We start from the raw sequence: 24,741 nt of genomic DNA, 5'->3' as shown, positions 1-24,741 counted from the left end.
CAGCAGTGCTTCGTGGAGGGTCTCGAGGGAGTCTTGGAATTTATTCCCTGGAAACGACCTTCCCCATTGCTCGGACCTGCCTTTATTGAGTTTCCTGCTACAAGCCAGTGTTTCTAAGCCCAGGCCTGATTCTGAAGACATCCTCAAGGGGACACATCCGAGGTGCAGGCCCTGGCTCCCCCGCGGGCACAGCCCAGCTGGCCCCACACACAAGGCTCTGTCCCATAGGGTTCCCCTGAGTGTGCAGGTGTGAATATTCCCTCCCCGGGCCTCCCTTCTGCCTCCTGACAGCCCGAGTGTGAAGAGCGCTAAACGTTCTTCCCCAGCTTCACACATCCACCAGGCCTGCGCAAAGCTCGCGGGTCTGAGCTTCTCCCAGGGCATGAGGATTATGACAGCAGGAAAAGGAGACCCCCAGGCAGAGGAGCAGGGAAGAACCCGTGATAGTCTCATGGGAAAAGAGGCCCATCAGATCTCACCTGTGGGTGTGTGTCTGAAACGAAACCAGTCAACGTGTGGCGCCACCACTGGGGAGGAACTGTCCTGACCTTCATTCTGACCTCAGCAATGTGTACGACTCTGAAGGCCTATTTGTCATAGGCCTCAAAGCTTTTTAAATACCTGGAGGAACCCAGGCCGTTCAACAAGGCAGGAAATACCCAAGTGGGATCCAGGTGGGCGGAGCCACCTGCAGCCCAGTTGTTTTGGGTTACAAATCTACATGGTCGCAGCCTTCCGTGTGCATGATCAGGTCAAGGCACTGGGTCAGGGGCAGACTGGCCCCCGGCCAGATCTAGCCCCAGCCTGATGGCTTACTGCCTGTGAATAAGGAATGGGTTTACCATTTTTTTAATGGCTGCTAAATAATGTCTTCAGTTTTGCCCTTTGGCCTGCGGTATCTGCCGTCCGCCTGTTGAGGAAAAGTTTGCTGACCTTAGCAGAGGGCAGGAGAGTGAGCCGGCAGCCAATGGGTTTCAAGGTGGCAGTGACCACCTAGTACAGTCAGGGACCTGGCTGCTCTGTCACTTTGCAGATGTCCATCCTTGCCAGAAAGCCCCCTCCCAAGGCGTGTGGCATCAATCTGGTGTCAGTGGCAGGCGGCCCTCGTGTGCCAGACGCCAAATGCTCACTGATTCACAGATGAGCCGTCCCCAGGGCCTCCACCCTGCATGACAGCGGACGAAGCAGCTGCATCTCCTCCTGACTGACAGCCTCCTCTCCACAGTCCTGTGCCCAGCCTCTCTTCCAGTTCCGCTCCCATCTGACTCATGCAGGCACACGGGAGGAAGGGGCGTCTCTGAGGACTGTGGACTCAATGGCCTCTGCTAAAAGTTGTGGGCAAGCCAGCAGGTCTGGGGGCTCCCACGGGACGGTCAGATGTTGGATGGCCAGAGGGCTGCCCAGCCCGTGGGCACTAGAGCCAGTGAAGGGCCAGAAGCAGGGCAATGCAGGTTGTCTTGTAAGGCTGGAGTGGCGAGACGGGGGACAGCAGGGAGGTTCTTCAGCAGACGGAGTGCAGACAGGACTGGGAGGAGGGAAGGGACACTTGAGGCCAGGGAGTGGCGGGCACGGGGGTTATACTCGTTCCCCGTGGCATCCCACAGCACCAACCTCAGACTGGGTGAGGCCACAGCCACATCTCTAACAGTGCCGGAAACCGGAAGTCCAAAAGCAAGCTGCTGGCAGGTGGGTTCCTTCAGGGGGCCTTGAGGGAAAACGTCCCCGCCGCTGACAGCGTCTGGTGGCTGCGGCAGTTCTCTCCTCGGGGGTCCCTGGCTCTGCCCATGTCGCAGGGCTCCGGTCTGCCATGTCACCAACTGTCCTCCCTGCATCTGTGCTCAGATGTCCTCTTCTAAGGACACGGCTCACGTTAGGCTTAGGGCTCATCCTAGTGACCTGACCTCGATCGCATCTGCAGAGACCCTGTGTCTGTGTGAGGCCACCATCGGTTTGAATTTGAGCTTGTCTTGTTGGGGGGCGCGTTCAACCCACAGCAGGGTCCGAGGGGATGAGGGCCAAGAAGGGAGAGGAGCAGAGGCCCCAGTGAAGGGCCACGAGGAGACAGGGCGGGCTGGGCTGGTTCTGGACAAGGATGTTGACCCTCTCATGAAGGCAGTGAATGGAGACAGGTCTGAGAGCCCCCAGCATGGCCTCGGCCTCCCGAGTGTGGGGCAGGAGAGTCGCGGCGTGCAGGGCCTGTAACATGCTGGAGGCCAGGATGGACCCAATGCGGGGCAGCAGGAGGCTCGGCCGCTGGGGAGCAAGGAAACCTATTGATGATGAGGTTTCCAGAGGCTACCAGAATGGCCAGGCAGAAGCTAGAGAGCACTGAGGAAGCTGCTGTGGAAACAAATGGGCTCAGACTGTGATGGGTGACATGTGTGAACCCCAGTGTGGGCTGGCTGTGAAAATTGTGATTCAGTATGGAAATAGGAAAGGGGTGTGTGCCACTCTCCTTGCTGCGCAGTGCGTGGCCCAAGCTGCCACACGGGCATCAGCCCAGCCTGGGCGCCACCAGGACCTTCTGGGAACCTGGAGCCTTGCATTTTCTTGTTCCCTTCTGCCATTGGGGGAGGAGGATGGAGGACTGGGGCTGCCTGCCTGGCCTGGAATCCCCTTTTCCCCCATCTGCAGGGTCCCTCTCATTGCGCCAACAGAGGGGGCCTCCACATCCTGCAGCCCCTCATGGAGCCACTGTCGGTGTCCATCTCTCCCACTGGACCCTGAGCAGCTGGAGGGCAGGGACACCAGACTGATCCCAGCACAGAAGCTTGGTGACAGGGGCCCCTAGAGACATGGAATGAGGCAGACTCAGAAGTCCGTTTGTGTGTGTGTGTGTGTGTGTGGTAAAATAGCTATACCACAATATTAGCCAACTATTTTTACATGAACAATTCAGTGGCATTAAGTGCCTTTACAAGGTGGTGCAACTGCTTTGAGTATCTGCTGGTGATGTCACTTTTGCAAAGCGACCAAATGAGCCACCAGTGTGTCAGGCCTGCTGAGGGTTGTTTGGGGGTAGCATGGACACAGGTGCCAGTCCCTGCACCCAGCTAGGCTGCAGTGCATCCTAACAGTGCTCCAGGGGCTGGGCCAGCTGGGAGCCTGGAGGTGGGCAGGGCTGCAGCTGCCTCCTGGGCCACTAGAGGGCACGTGGGAGCCGCGCACCAGCACCCCAGGCCCCACTTCCTGCGCAGGGTGTCCGGCACCTCAAAGTGAGTGCTGCTGCTCCGAGCTTGTTGAGACGGATCGTTCCCTCTTTCAGCTTCCACCTGCTGGCAGCGCGTGGGGTCCTGCACCCCCATTTCTGGTGTCACAGGGCCCACTCCCTCCCCGCCAGGTGTCTCTTCTCCTCAGGCCACCACTCCCGTTGGATTTAGGGCCCACCCTACCCCAGTGTGATCTCATCTTCACTAGTTACGCTGCAACAAGCCTATTTATTTCCAAATAAGCCTGCATTCTAAGGTACTGGTGGTCAGGACCTCAGCGTGTCTTTTGGGGGGACATAGAGCCCCCAAGATGCCCCACAGCCAGTGACAAGGGGAAGTGATGAGATCAGGGTCCCGGGACCTGCCAAGTCTCCCCACACACTGGGGAGCAGCGAGGCCTCATCTTTCAGTCGTGGACATGCCCCAGCCCAGGGCACTGGTGCAGGGGCAGCTGCTCTCTGCACCCAACTGGGGCAGGTGCCCGCCGTGCTTCTCACAGGCCGCCTTGCCTTTCAGAATCAGTTGTCTGGGAACCTGCTGAGGAAATTCAAAAACAGCAACGGGTGGCAGAAGCTGTGGGTGGTGTTCACAAACTTCTGCCTGTTCTTCTACAAGTCACACCAGGTAAGTGGCACACACAGGGTGGGTGCCAGCATGAGGTGAGGGGGCTGCCCTCCTCTGGAAGGACTCAGGCCTCTTGAGCTCCAGCCAGGTGTCACGGGGATGACAGGGATGCTGGCGGGGGGGGGCGGCGTCCACCTGAGGCCCTCAGCACTAGGAAAGGCTGATATCCACTGAAGGACCACTTCTGCCCTAGGAAGGGCCACCTATCTTCTGGTGGGACAAGGGACAGGGGTTGGCTTTATCCACAGCTCAGTCCTGCTGGGGACTTGTCACCTGGGCTATCATGTACAGGCCAACACTGGCTCCCATGATCCCTTCCAGGCCCATGCCTGAGGGTGGCGCTGTCTGGGCTCCCGGAGTCCCTGCCCGATGTGGGGCAGCAGCCAGGCCCAGCAGCAGAAGCTGCCCCCGAACAGCCATTTTGTTTCCCCTTTCCAGGACAATCATCCCCTCGCCAGCCTGCCTCTGCTCGGCTACTCGCTCACCATCCCCTCCGAGGCCGAGAACATCCACAAAGACTACGTGTTCAAGCTGCACTTCAAGTCCCACGTCTACTACTTCAGGGCGGAAAGCGAGTACACGTTCGAAAGGTAGCTGCCCCCTTCCCAGGCACAGGGCTCTGCTCCCAAGTCCGTCAGCGAGTGAGATGGCCCCACCCTTCCCTGCCAACTGAAGTGTTTAGACCTGGGGTCCCACTGCGTGACACCAGCAGGCGATTCTGTTGTCATGGCAGAAAGTGGGGTCCTGACTTCCCTGGGCCCTTACCCTGCACAGCGTTGGCTGAGGCCCTAGACATCTTGCTTGGAGATCTCTGATGTGTGTGTACGGGACTATGAAGCTGAGCCCCAGTGGGTGCCGCTACACCGGCCTCAGAGGCCCAGCTCTACCCACCCAGGCCCAGTGGAAGCCTTTCCTGACAAAATCCAAACTGCACCGCGGACTTCGCAGTCTGTGGCTGCAGCAGGACTAGTCACGCTGCTCCTGCCAGGGTTATGGCAGAAATGCTGTTTCAGGTCGAAGGACCAAGGAAAAACGCTTCAGGGTTATTAGTGAGACTGCCTACATGGTGTAATGGGACCCAGGGACCACAGACCTCATTTAACCAAGAAACAAATGAAAGCGAAATAAGAGTCAGACCTAAGGCTGTTCTGAGCCACCTGCTGGAGGGAGGGAGGTCCTCAGGCTGCAGACCAGACAGGGCAGTCCCGTATTCAGGGCTGCCGGCCACGTTGTGGGACAGAACAGCAGTCTGATCCCTCACTGATGCTGAACTCCCAGGGATTTTTAAAGCAGCGGGGCCAATTATGCACACTTCCCAGTAAATTCTATGGAAATAGCACAATGCTTTAAAACCAGAGTTTAAAACTCCTGTGATATCCAAAGGTAAGCACTTCCTAAGCAGTATCACCAGAAAGAGGAACCTAGAGGAGAACTATTCTCAAATCTGATCCTGGACTGAAAAACTTAGCTTGAGGGACCGAGCTCGAGAGCTGGGTTTAACCGAGTTGGGATGTTGTTATTATTGTGGCAAAGGGCCCAGCCTTGCAGTCCAGATCCTGAAAGGCCTGGGACCGGGCCAGGTAATTTGGGGAGTCCGTCCTGCATCGTGTAGGATGTTCAGCGGTATCCCTAGCCTCCACCCACTACATGCCCTCAGCAACCCCTCAGTTGGGACATCTAAAAATGTCTCCAGACCTTACCAAATGGGACAGCATCACACCCATTTGAGAATCACTGGTACAGAGCAAATACACAAATACATAAAATGGAGATTCAGGCGTGGTGGTGCAGGCTGGTAGTCCCAACTCCAGTATGAGTGACAGCCAGACCCTGTCTCAAAGGGGGAGCTTCCACTAAGCAGGGTGGGACATGCCCCGCCATTCTCTGGTGTCCATGAAAACAGGAGGTAGCGTTCTCCCCAGCAGCCGAGGCCACCTCACTCCTAACTGCTCCAATGGAGTGGGCAGTGTCACCTCAGCAAGGTATTTACAGCTCCATATTAAATGAGTGCCCAGGCCAGTGGGTCTCCACTGTACAGAACGCCTGGGTGCTGGGCGTTCGCTTGCTCTCCTGCTGAAGTGGCAGATTACCAACAAGGCGGGCTGACTTCACCCTGTGTTTCTGTAAGCGATGCCCACCGAAGCGTCATGAGTCCGCCCAAACAAAAAAAAAAGTTGACTAACGGACGTTCCCGCGTTGCAGGTGGATGGAAGTGATCCGCAGTGCCACCAGCTCTGCCTCGCGGGCCCACGTATTGAGTCACAAAGAGTCTCTCGTGTACTGATGGCCGGACACACTCGTTTCCGCAGTGGCTGCTTTCCTGGAAGACGTTTCCTTTCTTCTGTATTAATGAAGCCTGGTAAAATTAACACCTGTCTGAAAATCAAAAACATGGCTTCCCAGCAGCTCTCCTGTCTCCACAGCCGCGTTTTTTAACCCCGTCCCCTCAGCATCTGAACGAACAGCGCTCCCACCTCCAGTCCTGGCACCCGCTGGGGGCGCTGTTCTTTAGCTAGTGCCAGTATTAAAACATGGTCATTACGAGAGTGCCAAATGACGTCGTCCCTCCACCCTGCCCCTGAAAAAACACACACACGCATCCGTTCAACACAAGACAGGGCAAGTTTTTTTTTTCTTCCTAAAAAAAGAAACTTTTGTTATTTTCACCTATTGGCTGCTGCATTTTACAAAGTGGATTTCCTGGTGTTTGCAATACACTCGGTGCAGCCTTAAGCAAATGAGATCATTTTCAGATTTCGTTTTTTTCAGTCTTTCTACTTTTGTAATAATAGGAAGTTAGTAGGACTCACTTCTCCGATTAATAAGCAATTTGCAGCACACCGCGTTCCACTGCGGGGTTTCACGCTCACCTGAAAACACCCGTTCCCGACCGACTTCTTGGTGCAAGTTGACCAAATCGTTTTAAGTGGTGACTCTTTCCAAACCGTAGCAGGGTTGTTTTCTGTTAAGAGAAGCCAAGATCCAGTGCAATACCTGGACTGTCACCGTCCTGTGAGTGGTGTACACAATGGGAAGATAATAAGCCGTGGTGTTTTGCTGTCTGTGTCACAAGCATGAAAACCTGTATGTCATTGATCAGGGCCATTTGTGGTATGTTCCGTGATGAGCGTTTAGTGAGCGTGCTGGCTGCAGAGCACTATGAAATCATGGTACGTAGTCCCCGGCACCTGTCATTATTCCTATATCCTCCTGCAACTGTGGTTTGAAACTGCACATTCTCTAGTAGTATATATTGTGCCTGTCTTCAAAAACATTTCCCTTTTTATACTCCTTCCCCCAGGCATGGGGTAGTGTCTGTCAGTCCGACTGCACAGGGAATATGCTTTCCAGCGGCTCGGGCCCCTACTCGGGAAACATCTGTCTCTTCTCGACGGTGATGGGGTGGCTGCCATTCCCTTGGTTTTCCTAAGCCCTTTCTAACAAGAGTCTCAAGCTGAGGCGACGGCCGATTCAACCCCGTTCTTTCCAGTGCCCCGCACCATGGCACCTGCCCACCTGAGAACCAGGAACACGCCCTCTGTGGAGCTCGGACTGGTGTACCTGGAAACGGCAACTTGCAAACAGACAAAGAGCCTGACGTGTGTTAATCATTTGCCTTACAAGATGTACCAGACGGTTTCCAGTACTAACAAAGGGAATAAAAATACCTCACGCCACAATCCAGCATATTGACGTTTTAAGGCAAAACAACCAACTTTGTAGTCTCATTTTCTGTGTGGTGTGTGTGTGTGGTGGGGAGGGGGGAAGGGGACACTCCAGCAAGGGTTTCTAAAGTCCCCATATTATCGGGCTCCCTCCAGAAGTCACTGGTCACTCATTCCTGGAGACTTGAGGACGAGGCAGTGTCCTCAGCCATTTCTGAATGATTCCAGACTACTTTGCTGGACACCGGTGGTTCTGACCTGGGACCAGCACCTCTGCTTCCTGGGTGCCCTCAGGAAAACACTAGCGTGGGTAACAGTCCACTCCCAAGCTGCCAGGGACAGACGGAGTTGGAGACACGCTACGTACGAGACACACCATGACGCAGATACTCGTTTTCTGGAGCTTTACTGGCCCCTGCATGATACAGTCCCTGTGCTTCAGAACATGCCCTGTTAGGTCACTCTGCCTTTGCTGACATAGAACACGCCCTGTTAGGTCACTCTGCCTTTGCTGACATATTTTAGAGCAGAAACACAGAAGCTGTTTTTAAAGGAAGGAAATATAAAAAAATGCTTATAAATTGACTGTGTTTTGCCAAAGGAAAGGTACAAAATGCTACATACAGAACCAAACCAGCCACTTCACAGGAGCAACTCAAGAATAAAATTTTTGGATAAGGAAGGCAGATAGACTTCCAAGAAAATCAGAACCCAGCAGAAGGTGGCCAGGGCATCCCAAACGACACTGGTGTCCACCACGCTGGCAGCAGCCACCCAGCCCACAGCCCTCGTCTCCCAGAGGCAGAGGCTAAGCACCTCCCCAGGCTGCAGGCTCCGGGTAGCTGAGCCAGGAGCAGCTCAGGGCTGGCACTGAGAGGCTATTGGTGACAGTAAACCCATCTCAAAGGCTGGGCCCATGGGTCTGGCTACAGACCAGCGGCAGTTGATGCTGAGGCAGGTTCCAGTTGTAGCCCCGGTACCTGGGCTCTCTGTTAATGCAGGCCTGGAAGTGGCTACATAAAGGCCAGCTTCCTTGGCTAAGATGCCCTTAAAAACTTTGGAGCTGATGTTGTGTATCAACAGAAAGTAACCGCCCAGGAGACAGTGTACAGAGGCGAGCTTTCTAACTCATCAAACCCCATCTCCCCCGACAGGAAATGCTGCCAATCAACTCAGTGCTGCCAAAGATTCACTTGTTGCTCCATGGGGGAAGGAGCTGAGTAGGATTAGTCTGGCGACTGCAGAGACTCCCTGTTCATACCAATATTCTTCATTAGAACCCAGTCCCTCGAGCAGCACATCCACTGCAACTAGCATGAGACTGGCTTCAGTGTTAAAACCTGTGATGTCACTGTCCATTTGTAAATGTGAAGAACTCTGTGAATCAGAGAAGCTGCTGTCTGCCCTGGCTCACTGAAAAATCAGGTAACGGCACACCCTGGAGAACAGACTCATCTGTGTGATTCTCTCACAAAGACAAAAGCTCACCTTTGGCTTATGCCGCCTGCCTCACGTAAGGAAACAGTTCCCCACACAGAATATTCCCTGGAAATACAAAATGAAATCTTCCCCAATTTTATTATTCCAGGTAACAATCTTGTGCAGAGTAATGAGTACAGTAAGAATTAGCAACTCAGTTCTATTTCCCCTAACCAAAATATATCCCTTATAGAAATTACGAGTTCAACCCAAATCCACTTCTAATAAAATACCTCAATTTTAGAGCTTAAAAACCAGACTGCACTAGCAAACTGACACAATAACCCACTCAAGCATCTGGAGCTCAGGGCTCTGTCCCCTCCCTGTAGTTACAGGCCACTAGACCAGCAGATAGCTGAGCTACATCCCCAAGCTCACCCACTAACTTCCTTCCAAAAACCCTCACTCCACAAGAACTGGCACACCCACGGGAGATGGCAATCATCAGCTTCAACAAACATAAAAGAATGCTTCATGTACCAGTCAACAACTGCTGCAAGAACTCTCCCATTCCAGAAACCCAGAGATTTTCCCCCTCGCCAAGCAAGGCCCCACAGCAAACCAAGAAAAACAGACACACTGGCTGCCTGGCTAGCAAGCACAGGCCCCTCGCAGAGAAGCAAAATAACCCCAAAATAACCCTTAAGGTCCCCAGCAACCGCCAGAGCAATCGCACAGATCAGCAACCTCCAACCGCATCACCTCAGTGAGCAAGTGTGCAAGCTGTCCAGGGCGCTCACCTGGGGACTTCTCCCTGGAGTCTTTCAAGGTGTCTCATCACACACACACAGCCACGAGTACACACGCACGGCCACACGTACATTGCAGGTGCCCTTCCTCTGAAGAGTCACATTTCAAGGAGTATGCAAAATAAGCGTGTTATAAAATTTATTCGTGTAAGCATTCAGACACTTTTAGGTGGGAAAGATGATATGCAGAATCCACTACAAGGTGCAACAGAAAATCATATTGGAAAGGACGGTACATCTGGCGCAGACCAGCAGTGGCACGATTCCAAACAAATGTCAGACGAGAGCGCTTCATGGGGAGAAACTGAAAATAATAATTTAAAGCTTCATGAGGCAAGATATGTTCCAATTTAAAACACTAAGAAATAGTACCATCGATGAAAAAGGAAATCAACCTCTTAAGTGTACCAAAAGGGGCGTAGGACAAACAAGAGGAAAATTTGCATTTGTTGAGGTACAAATAGGAGTGAGTGTTCTGTAAGAGAGGGGCATTAATTATTATTAATGACAAACCCTGCAAATACAAAATAAAACCCAAATCACTGGTCACAGAATTCAAAATGTACATGTAATAAAGGCAAGGCAATAGACTCAAGTTATGGCCTGTCGAATATTTACTCCACTGACGTTATCTACAGAAGCACTTGGCCAGTTTGTACACAGTGATTCCTTATGCACGCCGAAAGGGTTTCCGTAAAAATGACACTATATACAAATCTGTACACCCATCCACCAGAGCGATTCTCCAGCTCCCAGAGGGAGCTATCAACTTAAAGCAGGATTCCTGAGGTTTCATGTCTTTTAGTTTCCTTATCATAATCCCAAATATACATTTCAGGGTTTTTGTGTTGAAAGACACTTTCCTTGAATATGTGCACTATGGTTAAAATTAAAAACCAAAGTAATAAAATAAAATAAAATGATCGCTGGAAGGAGCTGACCCTCCCCACCGAGAGACTTCATCTGGCTGTGGCACAGCGAGGGCTGTGCGTGTCCCTGGACGGGCGCCCGGCGTTGGGGTGGCCCCCGGTGGCGCACCTCTTCAGTGGAGTCAGCGAAGGCTCTCGTTGACTTTTTAAAAGAAGGAGGATGAAAAAGGAAAAAAGGAAAAACAAAACCCCAAATGCCAAAGGAATTTCAGTGGGATGAAGTTCCTCCACCACTTAGAGAATATCTAGGGAAAAAGAGAGAGAGAGAAGTGAATACATGTCATTTCTCATCCCTGTGCAGAAATTCTCCTAGTAACCAAAATCTTAGTTTTCATAGGAAATTCCAAGTCATACAAAAATAACTGGAGCAAATATCAATGGGTAAGTCTAATTTTAAACAAATGCATATAAAGATTGAGAAGATCATGATTCTCACACAAAAACTCCAGAGCATGTCACAAAAACCTAGAATGGGTTCAGCCTCTCTGGAGAGATGTGAATAAAACAGGAAATTGTATCTTTTTACTTATGATCAATTGTTAAAAAGTGAAAGTTGATCCATACATGATGACACAGTAAGATTCCAAGGATGCATATACATTCCCGATGTGAGGGCAGGAAACCCATTTTGGCTATAAAAATAGTGATGTAGTCCAAGAATCTATTTCCTAGAACTGCTTCCAAAACACAGTCCAAAGCAGGAACAACCCGTCTGCACAAAAATGTCTCTTAGGATTTTCGTAATTACACTAATTTGGAAACAACTCTGATGCCCACCAGTACAGAATCAGGTAAGTAAATTATACAAACTGAAATAACACAGACTAAAATTGGTAATTATCTGTATCTACGTATATATATAAAAGCAATATTAAAAATATGTACAAGTTTAAAAGTACATACAAAATTACAGGTTGGGCATCCCTTATCTGAAATGCTTCTCGCTTTGCATCTGGGAATATCTGCATTATACTTACCAGTTTGCATCCCCAAATCCGACATCTGACATGGCCCAGAGAGCAGTTCCTTTGAGCCTCACGCTGGTGCTCAAAAAGTTTCAGATTGGGGATTTGGGCTATTCAACCTGTATATGTGCGCTATATAAGTATAGTTTACATGCACAACTTCTGTATCCTAAGTAAGTACTATAGAAATTCTAAAAAATCTTATCTGCACTATAAGGTAGAGAATTCAGTAAGTTTATAACCTGGGGTGACAACAGAAGGCAATGCACCCAAAGATGATGATGAGATTTGGGCTACGGTGGTGGGATCATGGGTAATTTCTGTGTCTTCCAATAATTCTACAAGATTGTCTCTAGAATACAAAAAAGGGTGAGGACGGGGTCCCCTCGTGACCACGATTCCCTCAACCATTTTACAGCAGACTCTAAGTCACAGGTCCGGGAGAGATGGCTGAGGACGTATTTGATGAGGCTAATCTCAAACGTTGCCATCTAGGGCTCCTCTTTTAAGGCATTTGAAATACTTGGCACCCTCCCAGAGAACAAATGGTTACATAAGGTCCTCCCAAAAGCACGTGTTAGCCACGGAGCCTAAGACTCAATTATAAAGAAGTACAAATGACTAATCACAGGATGAGGTGATGTCACACAAAAGAATCCAAACATTAATTCCAGCTGAGACAGAAATAAGTACCACAGAAATTCTAAAAAATGGATCCATATATGACGACATAGTAAGCTCTGAAAGTGCTTCAGACGAGAGGCAGCTCTCATTTTTCCTACAGTCATCCACTGAAATCACGTGTTCGGAGCAAAACTGGCAGGAAGTCTAAGCCATGGCCCCGTGGTTTTGGCAGCCAGCAGAGGTGAACGCTCAGTGGGAGCTTCAGGAGCAGGGAAGGGAGAAGTGGGCGCCACAGCCAAGCCTGCAGGGAGACGATAAGCACCCCAAGAGGCAGGTCGTCTGAGGACAGAGGAGGAAAGAGGGGCACTCATCACAGACAAAGGCAAGAGAGCGCCGACTCTGCCTCCTCTGTGCGTCACTGCAAAGTAAAGTTTTAAACACAACACAGACATCAGGTAGCCACAGACCCGCACGAGGGTAAAGAGGGTCATCCCCAGCCACGATGCCCAGTGAGCACGTGCAATGTGCTGCCTGTGAATGGACATGCGCTGAGTGTAAAGGACACATCAATTCCAAAGACGGTCCCCCAGAAATGTAAAGTATCTTATTGATGACTGTTGGTATTAATGTTGAAATAATACTTTGGATCTGGCAGGTTAAAAATGTATTGTTAAAAGTAATTTCACTTCTTTTTGCTTTTTAAAAATATGGCTATGAGAAAATGTAAAATTATCTTTTTGTTGGGTTTTTAGAGTCAGGGTCTCACTCTGTTGCCCAGCCTGGAGTGCAGAGGTCATCATAGCCGTAGCCTCAAACTCCTTGGCTTGAGAAATTCTACAGCGTCAGCCTCCCAAGTAGCCAGGACCACAGGTACAAGCCACCATGCCTAGCTAAATTTTTTTTTTTTTTTTTTTTGGGTAGAGACAGGGTCTTGCTCTTTTGCCCAGGCTAGTCTCAAACACTTAGGCCTCAAGCGACCCTCCTGCCTGGGCCTCCCAAAGCATTGGGATTACAGGCGTGAGCCACCACATCCAGCAGAAAATGTGTAATTCTGCATGTGGCCCCCATTGTACTTCTACTGGCCAGCACTGGTACAGATCAACTTAACAACTGAAAGAAGAGGAACAGAGACAGGGGTCTGGAAATGGGAAACATGGATCAGTTCAACATATACAAGCCAGATGCTCTGTGCCCTGGAGCTCCTGGGGAAATCAAGTCATGTATATAAACAAACAGTTCATAACAATTTCAGGCAATTCTGAACAATGTGGAAAGTATTGGTTCTAAAAGTAATACTACAAAAGCAGAAAACAAAACGCCAAACAAGACAGTAACAATCCTGCGAGTTTCTGGTTTTGTTCTAGTTGCTTTTTCTAATGAGAAATAATGTCACTAGAATGAGGTATGTGATACTAAGTTTGAGAAATCAAAAAATCTGTGTTCAGGCGAGAGATGGATGACTTTTTAATTCTATTTTCCTGTATTCCTAATATTGTTTTGGGTATCAAAGGAGGGAGGGATCATCCTTCAACTGCCTCAAAATTAAAGGCAGCCCATAAATCATTTTCATTTTCTAGCAACTTAAGAAGTTGAAATGGCATACTAAGGAACCCAAGTTCAGAAGCATAAACCGGAAGTATCAGAGCTGTGGTTTTCTCCTGCCATCCCCACTTAGAGGGGCTCTTCACAGGACAGTAGGCGGCCCCTTCAATCACTTCCAGATAGCAAAAGGGACCTCACGCGCGCACAACTTCTTTATGTACTGTCAGGTGGGACGCATCTCGGGGAAGACCTGGAAATGCCCGTCATCATCACAAAGGCTCAGCCAGCTTTGGTAGGGCATCAGCCTGGACACCTGGAGATGAATGTCAAGGCAGCGGCACGCCTGGTCCTCCTGGGGGTGGGGAGGACAGCCCAGTGACAAATCACCCCTGGGTCACACACAGCAGCTGCCCAGCACACATCCACTGCCTCCAAACACCTGCACCTGTGCCCATGGCAGTCAGGAGGGGCTTGGTTTCCATGGTTAATCCTACAACAAGCTGGGAGGGGGCAGGGAGGGCAAAGCGGTCGCCCCACTGAATCCTCACCCACAGCGTGTGCAACAGGTGGGGCCACTGGGCAGGGACAAAAGCTTCCTACAGGCTGGCACAGATGAGCCCCTACCAAGGAGGCTTCCAGACAAGACACACACAGCTAAGACAGCAAACGCACCTGCGCCTGCTCCAGCCAAGCTACCACACCAAAGCTGCTGGCATTTCTCACATTGACTTTAAAGCCGAAAACCAGAGAGACAGTTACACAAATCTGGCTAAGAACGATCATTCTCTGGCCAATAACTAAGCTGCATAATTAAGAGGAAACAGGTATTTCACCACCACCCTGTATTTGTGTGGCAAGAGCTACAAATGCACAAAGTCCTGCGGGCTTTTCCAGCAGTTTCCAGATTCAGATCCTTCATTCACATTGATTTCTAGAATTCAACAAAGTCTCCTCTAATTCAACTCTGTGTGTACCCTGAGGCCTGCAAGACAACAGGAACAGACAGGCCAAGAACGAAGTACCAAACTCATCAACCGAGTCCCAGGCCAAGTGCAGGCCTCTCCTTCCCCAGCCCAGAGGGGCCCCGGGTCGTTACCTCTGGAGCCGCTGCACGAGCTGAGCCACCATGGTGTCGGAAATGCCAGGGCACGCCTCCTCCGCTAGGTAGATGGCCCCTCGCAGCTCTTCAATGGACCCCAAGTTCCCGCCGCATGCCTGGCTCTTCTCCTTCAACTGAAAACACACAAACAGGAAGAACAGTGTGAGGTGCACAGCTGCAGAACCGGGAAGCATGCTTTTCAAGGAGCAACACAGCGCATGGACCACGACACCACCCCAGCCCCCGGGTGTCCGGGAAAGGCTCTGACTCGGGATCCAGGCCACTTCAGATCCCTGGTTTTGTTTTTTTTTTTTTTTTTGAGATGGGGTCTGGCTTTGTTGCCCACACTGGAGTACAGTGGCATGATCTCAACTCACAGCAACCTCTGCCTCCTGGGTTCAAGCAATTCTCCTGCCTCAGCCTCCCGAGTAGCTGGGATTACAGGCCCCTGCCACCACGTCCAGCTAATTTTTGTATTTTTAATAAGACAGGGTTTCACCATGTTGGCCAGGCTGGTCTCGAACTCCTGACCTCAAGTGATTCGCCCACCTTGGCCTCAAAGTGTTGGGATTACAGGCGTGAGCCACTGCGCCCGGCCCAGATTCCTTTTGAAGAAAGGTGATTCAAATGCTCTGAGAGCAGTTACGTACAGACAGGGCAATCGTCAGACCGTAATTATGACTGTTCTAGGCCAGAACTGAGACGACTAGCTCTCTGTGTGCCTCTCCCGAGTCTCACCACGATGGACTGTCCTCTCTGTGCTCTTTTCCCATTTCAACCATAACCTTGTACCAGAAAAGCAATTTCAAAGCCTATCTTAAGTTAATGATCTCAATACTGAAACTGCCATGTGGGCCGTCAAAGCTTACTTCCTCATGTTAATGGGTTGGTTCTTAAACTCCAGCAAACTGCCTTTGTGATCCAGAGTAGTGTCAAAATATTCCATTTCATGTAAGTGGCAGCCTTAAATTGTGGGAATCTCCAGTGTCCTTCCTCTACTCCCAAGAGAAATCACAACAGTGCCTTCAGGCACTTCCCTAAGTTAAAGGTCAACTCTAAGTCCCTCTCCGGAAGGCCCAGAAACGTGAACTGTGAGAGTAAGAGCTGTTCAATCAAGATCCAGCATGGCTCAGAACTCGACAGAAGAGGCTCTTCGTGGTGGCTCCACAGATGATGGACACTGCCTCCTCTTCAGGGAAGTAAGAAACATCTCAGGCAACATTCAGCTTGTCTGCAGGTTGTTGAACATATGCTGTCATTTCCAAACCCAGCCCTGCCCTGAGAGCCACAGCTTCTCTCTCCACTGCTGAAGGGACAGGCAGGAACTAGAAAGTCTGACCTTGGAGAGCCAATGGGTGCGGAGAGCATTTGTTCCGAAGCTCTTGCTGTCCCAGAGGGCCCACCCCGCAGGCCCCGAGATGGCCACTTGTGTTTGTCTAGGACTCCCAATCACTTCACAGTATTTACAAGTCCCGAGAGGGTCATGTACAATCCAGCACTCTCCCTCCTGCCCGTGTCCCGCCTGTAAGTCTCAAAGAAGGAGCAAAGGCAGCAGAAGGGCTGCCCTGGGAGAGGGCCAGTCCCCTCGCTGTGTGGAACTTACTGGACCCACCACTGACTTCACGGAGCAACCTGACCTGTGCTCCCTGAAGGAAAGCAGGGACACCAACGCCCGTCTCCTCAATGGCCTCATCTGTAAGCATGGGGATATAATCTTTCTATTGAGCTTCTGCAAGTATTGTATGAAATAATGCACATTAAACACTCTGAACTCTAGGGTGGCAAATATCATTCATAAAAATACACTGGGAAAGATGCGAGTTTAGCATTTGGTTAGCTGGAAAATCCAGGATACGATTGCATTTAGGATATGTCCTGAATACTTATGTCAAAGTTTCTTCATGGGCCCAGTAAAAAAATAAACAGCCTCAGGTAAATGAAAAAGTCCATGCACTTTCCCTAACTGCCTGACTGACCCGATTCCAGAGGCCAATGGCAGAGCCGCAGGAGCACAGCCTGGAAATCCCACAGGGCCAACTCCCATAGGACAAAATGAAGCGCAGGATGGCACTCAACCTGGACATCCTAAGTAGGAAGAACACAGGTGTCCAGAACCATGAGCCAGGGCTGAGGCCTGACATCCAGCAGGGCCTCCCCGTGCCCTGTGGCTTCCCCGACACCAGCGGGCTCAGCTGTTTCCCACATGAAGCTGCAGGTGAGGCCTCCGGCTCCGGCCACAGCCCTGCTCACACTGGGCCCTGAAACTTGCCAGGTCAGAGGCCCTCAGACAAACCCTCCAGGACAGGGCAACAGGTGAAGGCTCACTGGAGAGCTGGGAAGAGGCACTGGCAGGCTGGGCCCAGCCCACGGCCAGAGATTCCCCACTGCATGACACAGGCACAGGAGGGGGGAATGAGCTCCTACGATGCTTCCTCCCCCAAGGGCCTCCCCTTCAAGGACCAGGACCCCCAAACACAGCCACAGTGGAAAGCTGCCCAAAGAGGGGCGATGCCCATGCAAACAGATGTGTGTGTGGCCCATAGTGAACACCTCAAAGGCAACCTCAGCCAGGAAGGGGCACAACAAGAAAAGGGGGGACTTCCAACTTATTTTCAAATCCGTTACTAACCAGATGCAGAACCACCTTCATTCTTATAAAGGCTACTTTTGAAAATCTCTCAAAATATGGCCGGGAGCACTTTCCGCTGGGAGGGAGAGGCTGAGCAGGGGGGGCACAGCAGGGGGAGGCCCAGCCGGGAGCGCAGCACTGCTGAGCAGAGGAGGGACTTTGGTGAAACATGTGGCTCAGGGGAGACCAGAGGACTCCAGGGCATCCAACGTCTCCTTAGAAGAAAGAATCTACTTTGCACATGGCCAGAAACTGGTCTGAGGCAAAGGAAGCAGGCTGCACCCAATGAGATTTGCTAAAAAGCAATGCAACGGGTGACACAGGGTCTCAGGCTGGGTCACTGTCATCCAGTCTGCACACTCCAGGCTGTGGCAGAGTGGCCATCGTCCAGGACAGTGGGAGGTGCAAGGTGGTGCCTGACGCTGACAGCCTTTGGGGAGGCACCATGCAGGCTTTCTGAGCCTCTGCCTGTTTGTCTTAATGTCCCCAACTCTTACTGGCAACATCACCACTGAAGTGTGTCCAGCTTCTCCCTCCCTCTTCCCTCCCACTCCGAAAAGGTCAGCCAGGTACCTACCTCTGCAAAGAGAGGAGAAATAATCGTAGATAAACACTGAGAGAAAGGCCTCTTTGGGATGTCTTTCATCTTGGGGGAGAGGGAAAAAAGGTCATCAGAAACAGTTGACGTTCACATCGGCAATAATGCAATGAACCTCTCACCTCTGCACTTCACGCTGAGGAAACACCCTCTGCCCACCATGACAGCTGAAGAAGGCTATCGGCTGCCTCTCGCTAGACTTCAGTGTCTCATCCGCAGTGACATGCAAAACCCACGCGCCAGGGAAACCGGCATCTGGGTTCCATGTGGAAGGGGACTTTGCATGGGCACAGGTAGGTGAACTGCCTCGTCTCGTTATCTACGCAGAAGTGCTTTACTGGCTGGACGTGATGGCTCACGCCTGTCATTCTAACACTTTGGGAAGCCAAGGAAGGAGGATCACTTGAGCCCAAGAGTTTGAGACCAGCCTGGGCAACATAGTGAGACCCTGTTTCTAAAACAAAAAGACAAAAATAAAAATAAAAAGTTTTAAATAAACTGGGCATGGTGTCACATGCCTGCAATCCCAGTTACTCAGGAGGCTGAGGTGAGAGGATCGCTTGAGCCCAGGAGTTTGAGGCTGCAGTGAGCTCTGATGGCACCACTGCACTCCAGCCTGGGTGACAGAGACCCTATTCCAAAAAAAAAAAAAAAGAGAGACAGAGAGAAAAGTACTTTACTAATGAAACCCTGGAAATAGCAATCAGGTCAAGATTGGCCATTCCAAGTGCTGTCTACGACACAGGCCAAGTTTCTACTTCTGCAACCTCTATTTGGACATTCAACACCTGTTCACGTATCAAAGCAGGACTTGTAGGATCAACAGGGCATAGCTACTGGCCCACCCTGCCTGAGAGAAACTACAACACTATGCTTTACACAAGACCCTAAATATATGGCCTTTCATAAATTTAACAGGCATAAAACCAATTAATCAAAATTGTTTTACATAAATATCAAAAGCAATGCATTTATTTATAAGGTCCTTAAAACTCAATCACAAAATTATGATATGTATATAAGTAACCCCAACATGCACAACAGTCCCTCAAAGAGAGCTATGAAGTCATTTCACGGGTCACCCCCAAACCCCACGACATTGCCACATGTCAGGACATCCTAACTTGACCGCAGGGCTGCAGAGAGCAGAATGGAGTGGCACAGAACAGACCAGAGGCCAGACTCCCGGGTGTGAACACCTGATCATCAGACAGAACTAAAGCTCTTGATCTGTCCATCCCCTAGCAACAGAATTCCATGATCGCTGCCACCCACACCCACAGCAAGCTTCACACACAAGTGCCTCCAAAACACTGCAGACTGAGGTCCGTGTGGCCACTCTGGAGGGAGCAGACGTACCTTATTTCTGTCCAAGTCCGATGGCTGAAGAGCTCCATTCTCGAGATTCTTGGGATCCTTTTCTCGGATTGTGAAGATCCAGTCCCCAGAATCGCTGCCCCCTGAGGCTTGGCCATCTGTTTCCCTTAACACAGACACGCAGGGAAATCCCGTCAGTGTTCGCACGTCTGCTCTGGGGGCGCTGGGACGGTCACAGGGAGGCCGCCTGGGGACCTCCGAACCCAGCCCACCAGCCCCAAGTCCCCACCATAACACCCTTGTCCAGTCCCTCGGGGATTTTCCAGAGACGCCCCTGCCTCCCCCTCACAGAGAAGAGACCATCACGAGGTGGTTCCCGCACCTCCCCGGTGTGCCAGCGTGTGCGTGCCCACTCTCCTCCTCCTCCTGGAGGACACCTCCCCCACCTCCCTGGGAGCCCATCTCTGGGGCATCAGCTGCTCTCTGCTGGGCTCCTCCTCTCACCAGGAAAGCAGATGTCCCCGTGTTGGGTGTGGTGGCTCATGCCTGTCATTCCAACACTTTGGCCTCACCTTGGCCGTCTCTCAGCCCCGGTTCTGTGATCCACACTCACTGCCTCTATTTGGTCCCCCCACTCGCTCCAGAGCCCACCGGTGTCCCTCCGAGCACTCTCTCCCCCATCACGAGACAGTGTGCTGACGACTCCCTGTCCTGCGTGGGCCTCAGAGGCAATGAGCCCTTGGCCCTGCTCATCAACCTGACGCCTGTGGCCTCACTGAGCCTGCACCTCCTCGCGCCCCTCGGCCACACCTCTCCCCTCACTCACAGGTGGAGCCTCACCCTCACACCGGCTTCCCTAGGGGCCGGCCTCGCTCCCCCACACGCCCCGACTGACACCCTTTGTTCCCTTGGCTCCAGTGACCTCCACAGAGCAGTGGCCCCTAAGCCCACTTCACCTGCCCAGCTTTCTCACCTGAACGCCACACCTCGGTGCCACTTCACACCGGACGTCTCCTCCTGGACAACTCAGACTCATACACGGTCCAGCCCACACTCGGCTTCCTGCACCACACATCACAACGCCTGCTGCCACGCTGCCCAAGCCTGGAATGTGGGCTTCCCTCCTTCACCCAAATCCACCGCCACGGCCTGGCTCTCCAAACCTCTCTCCAGTCTCTTTATCTTGTCATCCCTGTTGCTAGCCCGGCAATCTCCCAATGGCAGTACCTCAAGAACTTCCGAGGGCAGTGGTCTCAAACTTGGCTTTAAACTGCAATCACCTAGAGACACTGAAAAACCACTCAGGGTCTCACCCCCGGATATCCTCATTCGACTGGCCTGGCACATGGACCTGTACTCTGGGCCAAGTTTGACTCCTGCCAAGGCATGCACGAGAACAGACGAGCCCAGGCTTGGACTTCCAGACACAAGCCTGCCCGCCCGCCTTCCCCAGCCCTCGCCACACAAATGGCTCCAGCCCCACTTCGCCTCTTAAGCCAAGGGAATTCCTAGATGCTGAACTTGACAGCAGTTCTCAGTAAGTCACCGCTGGTACAGCAGCTTCTACCAGACACAACAGAGCATCACAAACACGTGCATTTCTGGCCTTTCAGACATCCATGTAAAGCAGTTTCACCTGATCATGATTTTAAGAACAGAAAGTGTAATGGAAAACAAAACAGAGCAGAACCGAACGAAACAAAACAGAATCCAACAGCCAGGTCCAGTTCCCTATGCACAGCTCTACCGCAGAGTTCACTCGCAGAAATTCCACCAGCAACATCCAGAGGCTCAGCTCCCAAACAGGCCCAGGATGTGTCTAACACAGCAATCGCCACCAGCCCGGACTAAAAAAAAACTCAACAGAAAACGAAACCCACACCAAACAAGTGACAAAGACCAGTGGGTCCCTCCCACACACACACTTGGGGCACTCAGGGGCCAACTTACGCGTCTGAATCCTCGGAGCTCGAGTCGTCGTGGCTCTGCTCGGCCTTCCATCTCTTGTACCTGTCAATGAGCTCAGTCAAGTAGGAAGTTTTCTTTGCATTCCGTAGTATAAACTTGTGCTTCAGTAACTCCTTAGCAGTGGGTCTCTGGAAAAACACACACAACAACAAAACATGAGGTAAGTTCTCGATCCCACCCCAAAGGACAGACTTCTGCCTCAAAATGTCAACCCACCACACTGACACCTGATGGCTGGGATTCCACTCCGCGGCTCTTCTCACTGTGACTCACCCAAAGACGAGTGGCTCAGGACCTACGCCTGGGCTCCAGGTACTGTGCTGGGCAGGGCACTGCCTTTCCAGGGAGGTCCCTAATAAATGCATTTCCACAGAAACCTCTGCACAGAGCTTCACAGGGATCATTTAAGAGAGCTTATCTCCTAGCTTAAGAGAGCTTATCTCCTAGCTTATGAAATACTTTATGACAAATAGCTGACAAAATGTATGTTCTGTGTTGCTTTAACTTTTTTCGAGATGGAGTTTTGCTCTTGTTGCCCAGGCTGGAGTGCAGTGGCACGACCTCACCTCCCCAGTTCAAGAGATTCTCCTGCCTAGCTAGGATTACAGGCCTGCATCACCACGCCCAATTTTTTTGTATTTTTAGTAGAGGCGGGATTTCACCATGTTGGCCAGGCTGGTCTTGAACTCCTGACCTCAGGTGATCCACCTGCCTCGGCCTCCCAAAGTGCTGAGGTTACAGGTGTGAGCCACCGTGTTGGGCCACTTTGTTAACTTTCTGTATTAACGTTTGGCCACATCCAACCATATAATAGAAATGTCAATTTGGAATTAAAGAAACCAGAAAGGAGCCAGGAGATGCCCTTTCTCCTGTATGCTGAAAGAGCAGCTGGGTGCTCTGCATCACCAACTTTCCCAGTTGAGAAGGGCTGTTTCCCAGGTCCCTCCCTTCCCTTGTGATTGGGCTGAGGACTTCACCCATGCCCTGGGCTCAGCACCTGGTCAGCTGCCTGCCTTGAGGATGGCGACAGTGACAGGGAATGTGCTTCCCAAGGAAACCAGCATGGCCCAAATTGGAACAGACAGCAGGAACACCCAAACACCGAGTCGAACCAAGTTCCCACTCACTTCAAATTACGAAAGCTTGACTACAAAAGCCAAGCACGTGTTCAGATTCAAACTCGTGAGAAACCTCGATCACCCTTGAGTATTCTCCCTCCCTGTCCACCCAAGGGGTGAAACCCCAGCTACCCCGGAGGTGCTCGTATTCTCGCCTCTCAGCCAGCTCCTCGGTAGCTGTGGGGTGGGGAGCTCTGTGTGCTGGAGCATAAGCCCATACTAGACACATGCTTTGTAAGGGAAGACATGCCTGCACGTATCGCCACCAGTGCTGGTGCATGGTGGCTGCAACCAACATCATCATGTAATAAAATGCAGAGCATCGTGGCGTGCAGGACAAGCCCCACTACCACAAGATGCTGATGCAGTCATCAAACGCTGGTGTGGTGGTCTCAGCCCGCATCTCCCCAGAGGTGCTTAGAAAATGTTGCATTCTTCATTTAATTCCTTTACCAAAACTGGCATATTAGGAAACCATGGTGCTCTTGTAAAAGTAACCACTCATTTTTACACAAGAGTTAAGAAAAGGGGGTTCAGCTTGGCCTTCAGCTAACTCTGCTGGAAAACTCAGAAACAAAACAAGGACATATGGTGCTACCTCCAACACCAACACACACACACACAGACACAACTTTCAAAGAAATGTCCTAATTCAGACAGAAAACGAGGCAAAGCCACATAGTCGTTACTGCTGTACGGCTCTGCCAGCGTCTATTAAACCTAAAAAGAGAAAGCAGGTAGGAAGGGGGAGGGGTGGGGGAAGCAGAGGGTGGCTGGTTATATTTCCTAATCTTTTGTTTCCTAACACATGCCACCTGGAAAGTGAAAACATTTACTTTAAAGACATATTTAGCCATTTGTTTCCAGCTAACTTCTGCCATTACTAAAAACAGTATAACAGTTTATGGCCTGATCCTCTATAAATATTAAACATTTATGATTCCACATTTAATATTAGGGAGAATATTCTTCAGATTCAATGAAGTATGAGATGGTGGAAATCTAAAAGAAGGAGATTTTTAATACTTAAAAATTAAAATGTATTTGCAAACCAAAGAAGTCAATCATACTTATTTAGGAAAAGAAAAATGAATAATACCAGGGAGACAACTGAAAAGAGTGATTCAAGCAATCCCAACAGGATGTATCTCAGCCGAGTCAAGCCACACGAGGAGGTACGTGGTGATCCCTGGGAACTTACAAAGCTCGGCTCCTTATTCAAACAGGCCTCCACAAACTCCTTGAGGGGTTTACTGTAGTTTCCTTCCAACGTCGGCGGGTTGTTCTTTGGAATGAGGAATAAAACTTTCATGGGGTGCAGCTCGGAATGAGGTGGTTCCCCTCTTGCAAGTTCAATAGCTGTTATGCCCAGGGACCAGATGTCTGCCTGCAACAAGAAAAGCATCTTTACAAACACCAAGCAGGAATCAATTCCAATACACAGTATTTAGGGGGGAAATGGTAACACGTCTCAATACTTCCGAGGTTTTGAAAAAGGTATTTTTAACTGATATTTAAAAACATAAGCCCTCGCTATAATTTCAAAAGAGAACAACAACATTAGAAACTGTAATATGCCAAATGTTTTCTGCCTCTACATGGAGATGGCTTATCAATTCACTCCTACTACGCCTCCTGCTGGATGCGTTCGGCATTCCCCGTGGAGTCCCAAGAGCCAGCAGGACGGGTAAGAGAGGTGAGCAGAGAGGAGTCCGGAGTGGGTGTACGCTCGCGAGTCACCCCCTCCAGCAGTGCTTAGAACTCAGGGCACAGCTGTGAGGTCGAAAGTAGGTACCTTGGTCTCAAGAGACCTGGGTTGAAATGCCAGTTCTACAAAGTCCTGTGACGTTAGATGAAAGAGCTAACCTCTGAGCCTTGTTTCCCTCGTCTGTAGAGTGAGGGTGGAAGAGGAGGACGAGGTGGCCATACAAGGTGCCTTACAAGGGGCCCAGAACTTAAAAGTTTATTATGAAAATGTTCAAACATACAAAGAACTGAGAAATATTAATATAACGCATCCTCATCTACCTATTGCATGAATTTAGTGGTTATTAACATTTTGCCATACAGGCTTTGTCCATGTGTTCCCAGAGTATATTTTAAAAATCAATCAGTTGTCATGACATCACCCCCCCCCCGAGTATTTCAGTGTGCTCATATATGGACTTTTTTTTTTTCTCTACCTATCGGTGCCCGAAATTAGCACCAATTCCTTAATGTCATGTA

General features: G+C 50.7%; 2 protein-coding genes across 4 annotated transcripts in view; one reads left to right on the top strand and one right to left on the bottom strand.

Annotated features, from left to right (window-relative positions):
- The window catches only part of FARP1 (FERM, ARH/RhoGEF and pleckstrin domain protein 1), a 237,348-nt gene extending 229,804 nt beyond the window's left edge, over positions 1–7,544 (top strand). Inside the window, exons 24-26 of one of the 2 annotated variants that reach the window (XM_031934974.1) lie at positions 3,726–3,833; positions 4,272–4,423; positions 6,036–7,544. In XM_031934974.1, the coding sequence (XP_031790834.1) occupies positions 3,726–3,833; positions 4,272–4,423; positions 6,036–6,117 (342 nt within the window). In that variant the 3' untranslated portion in view covers positions 6,118–7,544. The remainder of the gene's footprint in view (positions 1–3,725; positions 3,834–4,271; positions 4,424–6,035) is intronic. The other variant, XM_023218037.3, reaches the window with a different exon arrangement.
- Positions 7,545–9,848: 2,304 nt separating this feature from the next.
- STK24 (serine/threonine kinase 24) overlaps positions 9,849–24,741 on the bottom strand; it is a 124,474-nt gene continuing 109,581 nt past the window's right edge. The window contains exons 6-11 of one of the 2 annotated variants that reach the window (XM_023218038.2): positions 23,717–23,902; positions 21,380–21,525; positions 19,472–19,595; positions 18,092–18,160; positions 14,883–15,019; positions 9,849–10,900 (exon numbers count right to left, since the gene is read on the bottom strand). In XM_023218038.2, the coding sequence (XP_023073806.1) occupies positions 10,864–10,900; positions 14,883–15,019; positions 18,092–18,160; positions 19,472–19,595; positions 21,380–21,525; positions 23,717–23,902 (699 nt within the window). In that variant the 3' untranslated portion in view covers positions 9,849–10,863. The remainder of the gene's footprint in view (positions 10,901–14,882; positions 15,020–18,091; positions 18,161–19,471; positions 19,596–21,379; positions 21,526–23,716; positions 23,903–24,741) is intronic. The other variant, XM_023218039.2, reaches the window with a different exon arrangement.

The sequence above is a fragment of the Piliocolobus tephrosceles genome, chromosome X, assembly GCF_002776525.5.
Source record: "Piliocolobus tephrosceles isolate RC106 chromosome X, ASM277652v3, whole genome shotgun sequence".
Lineage (NCBI taxonomy): Eukaryota > Metazoa > Chordata > Mammalia > Primates > Cercopithecidae > Piliocolobus > Piliocolobus tephrosceles.
The sequence above is the reverse complement of the archived record's forward strand: the minus strand, read 5'-3'. Positions and strand labels throughout refer to the sequence as shown.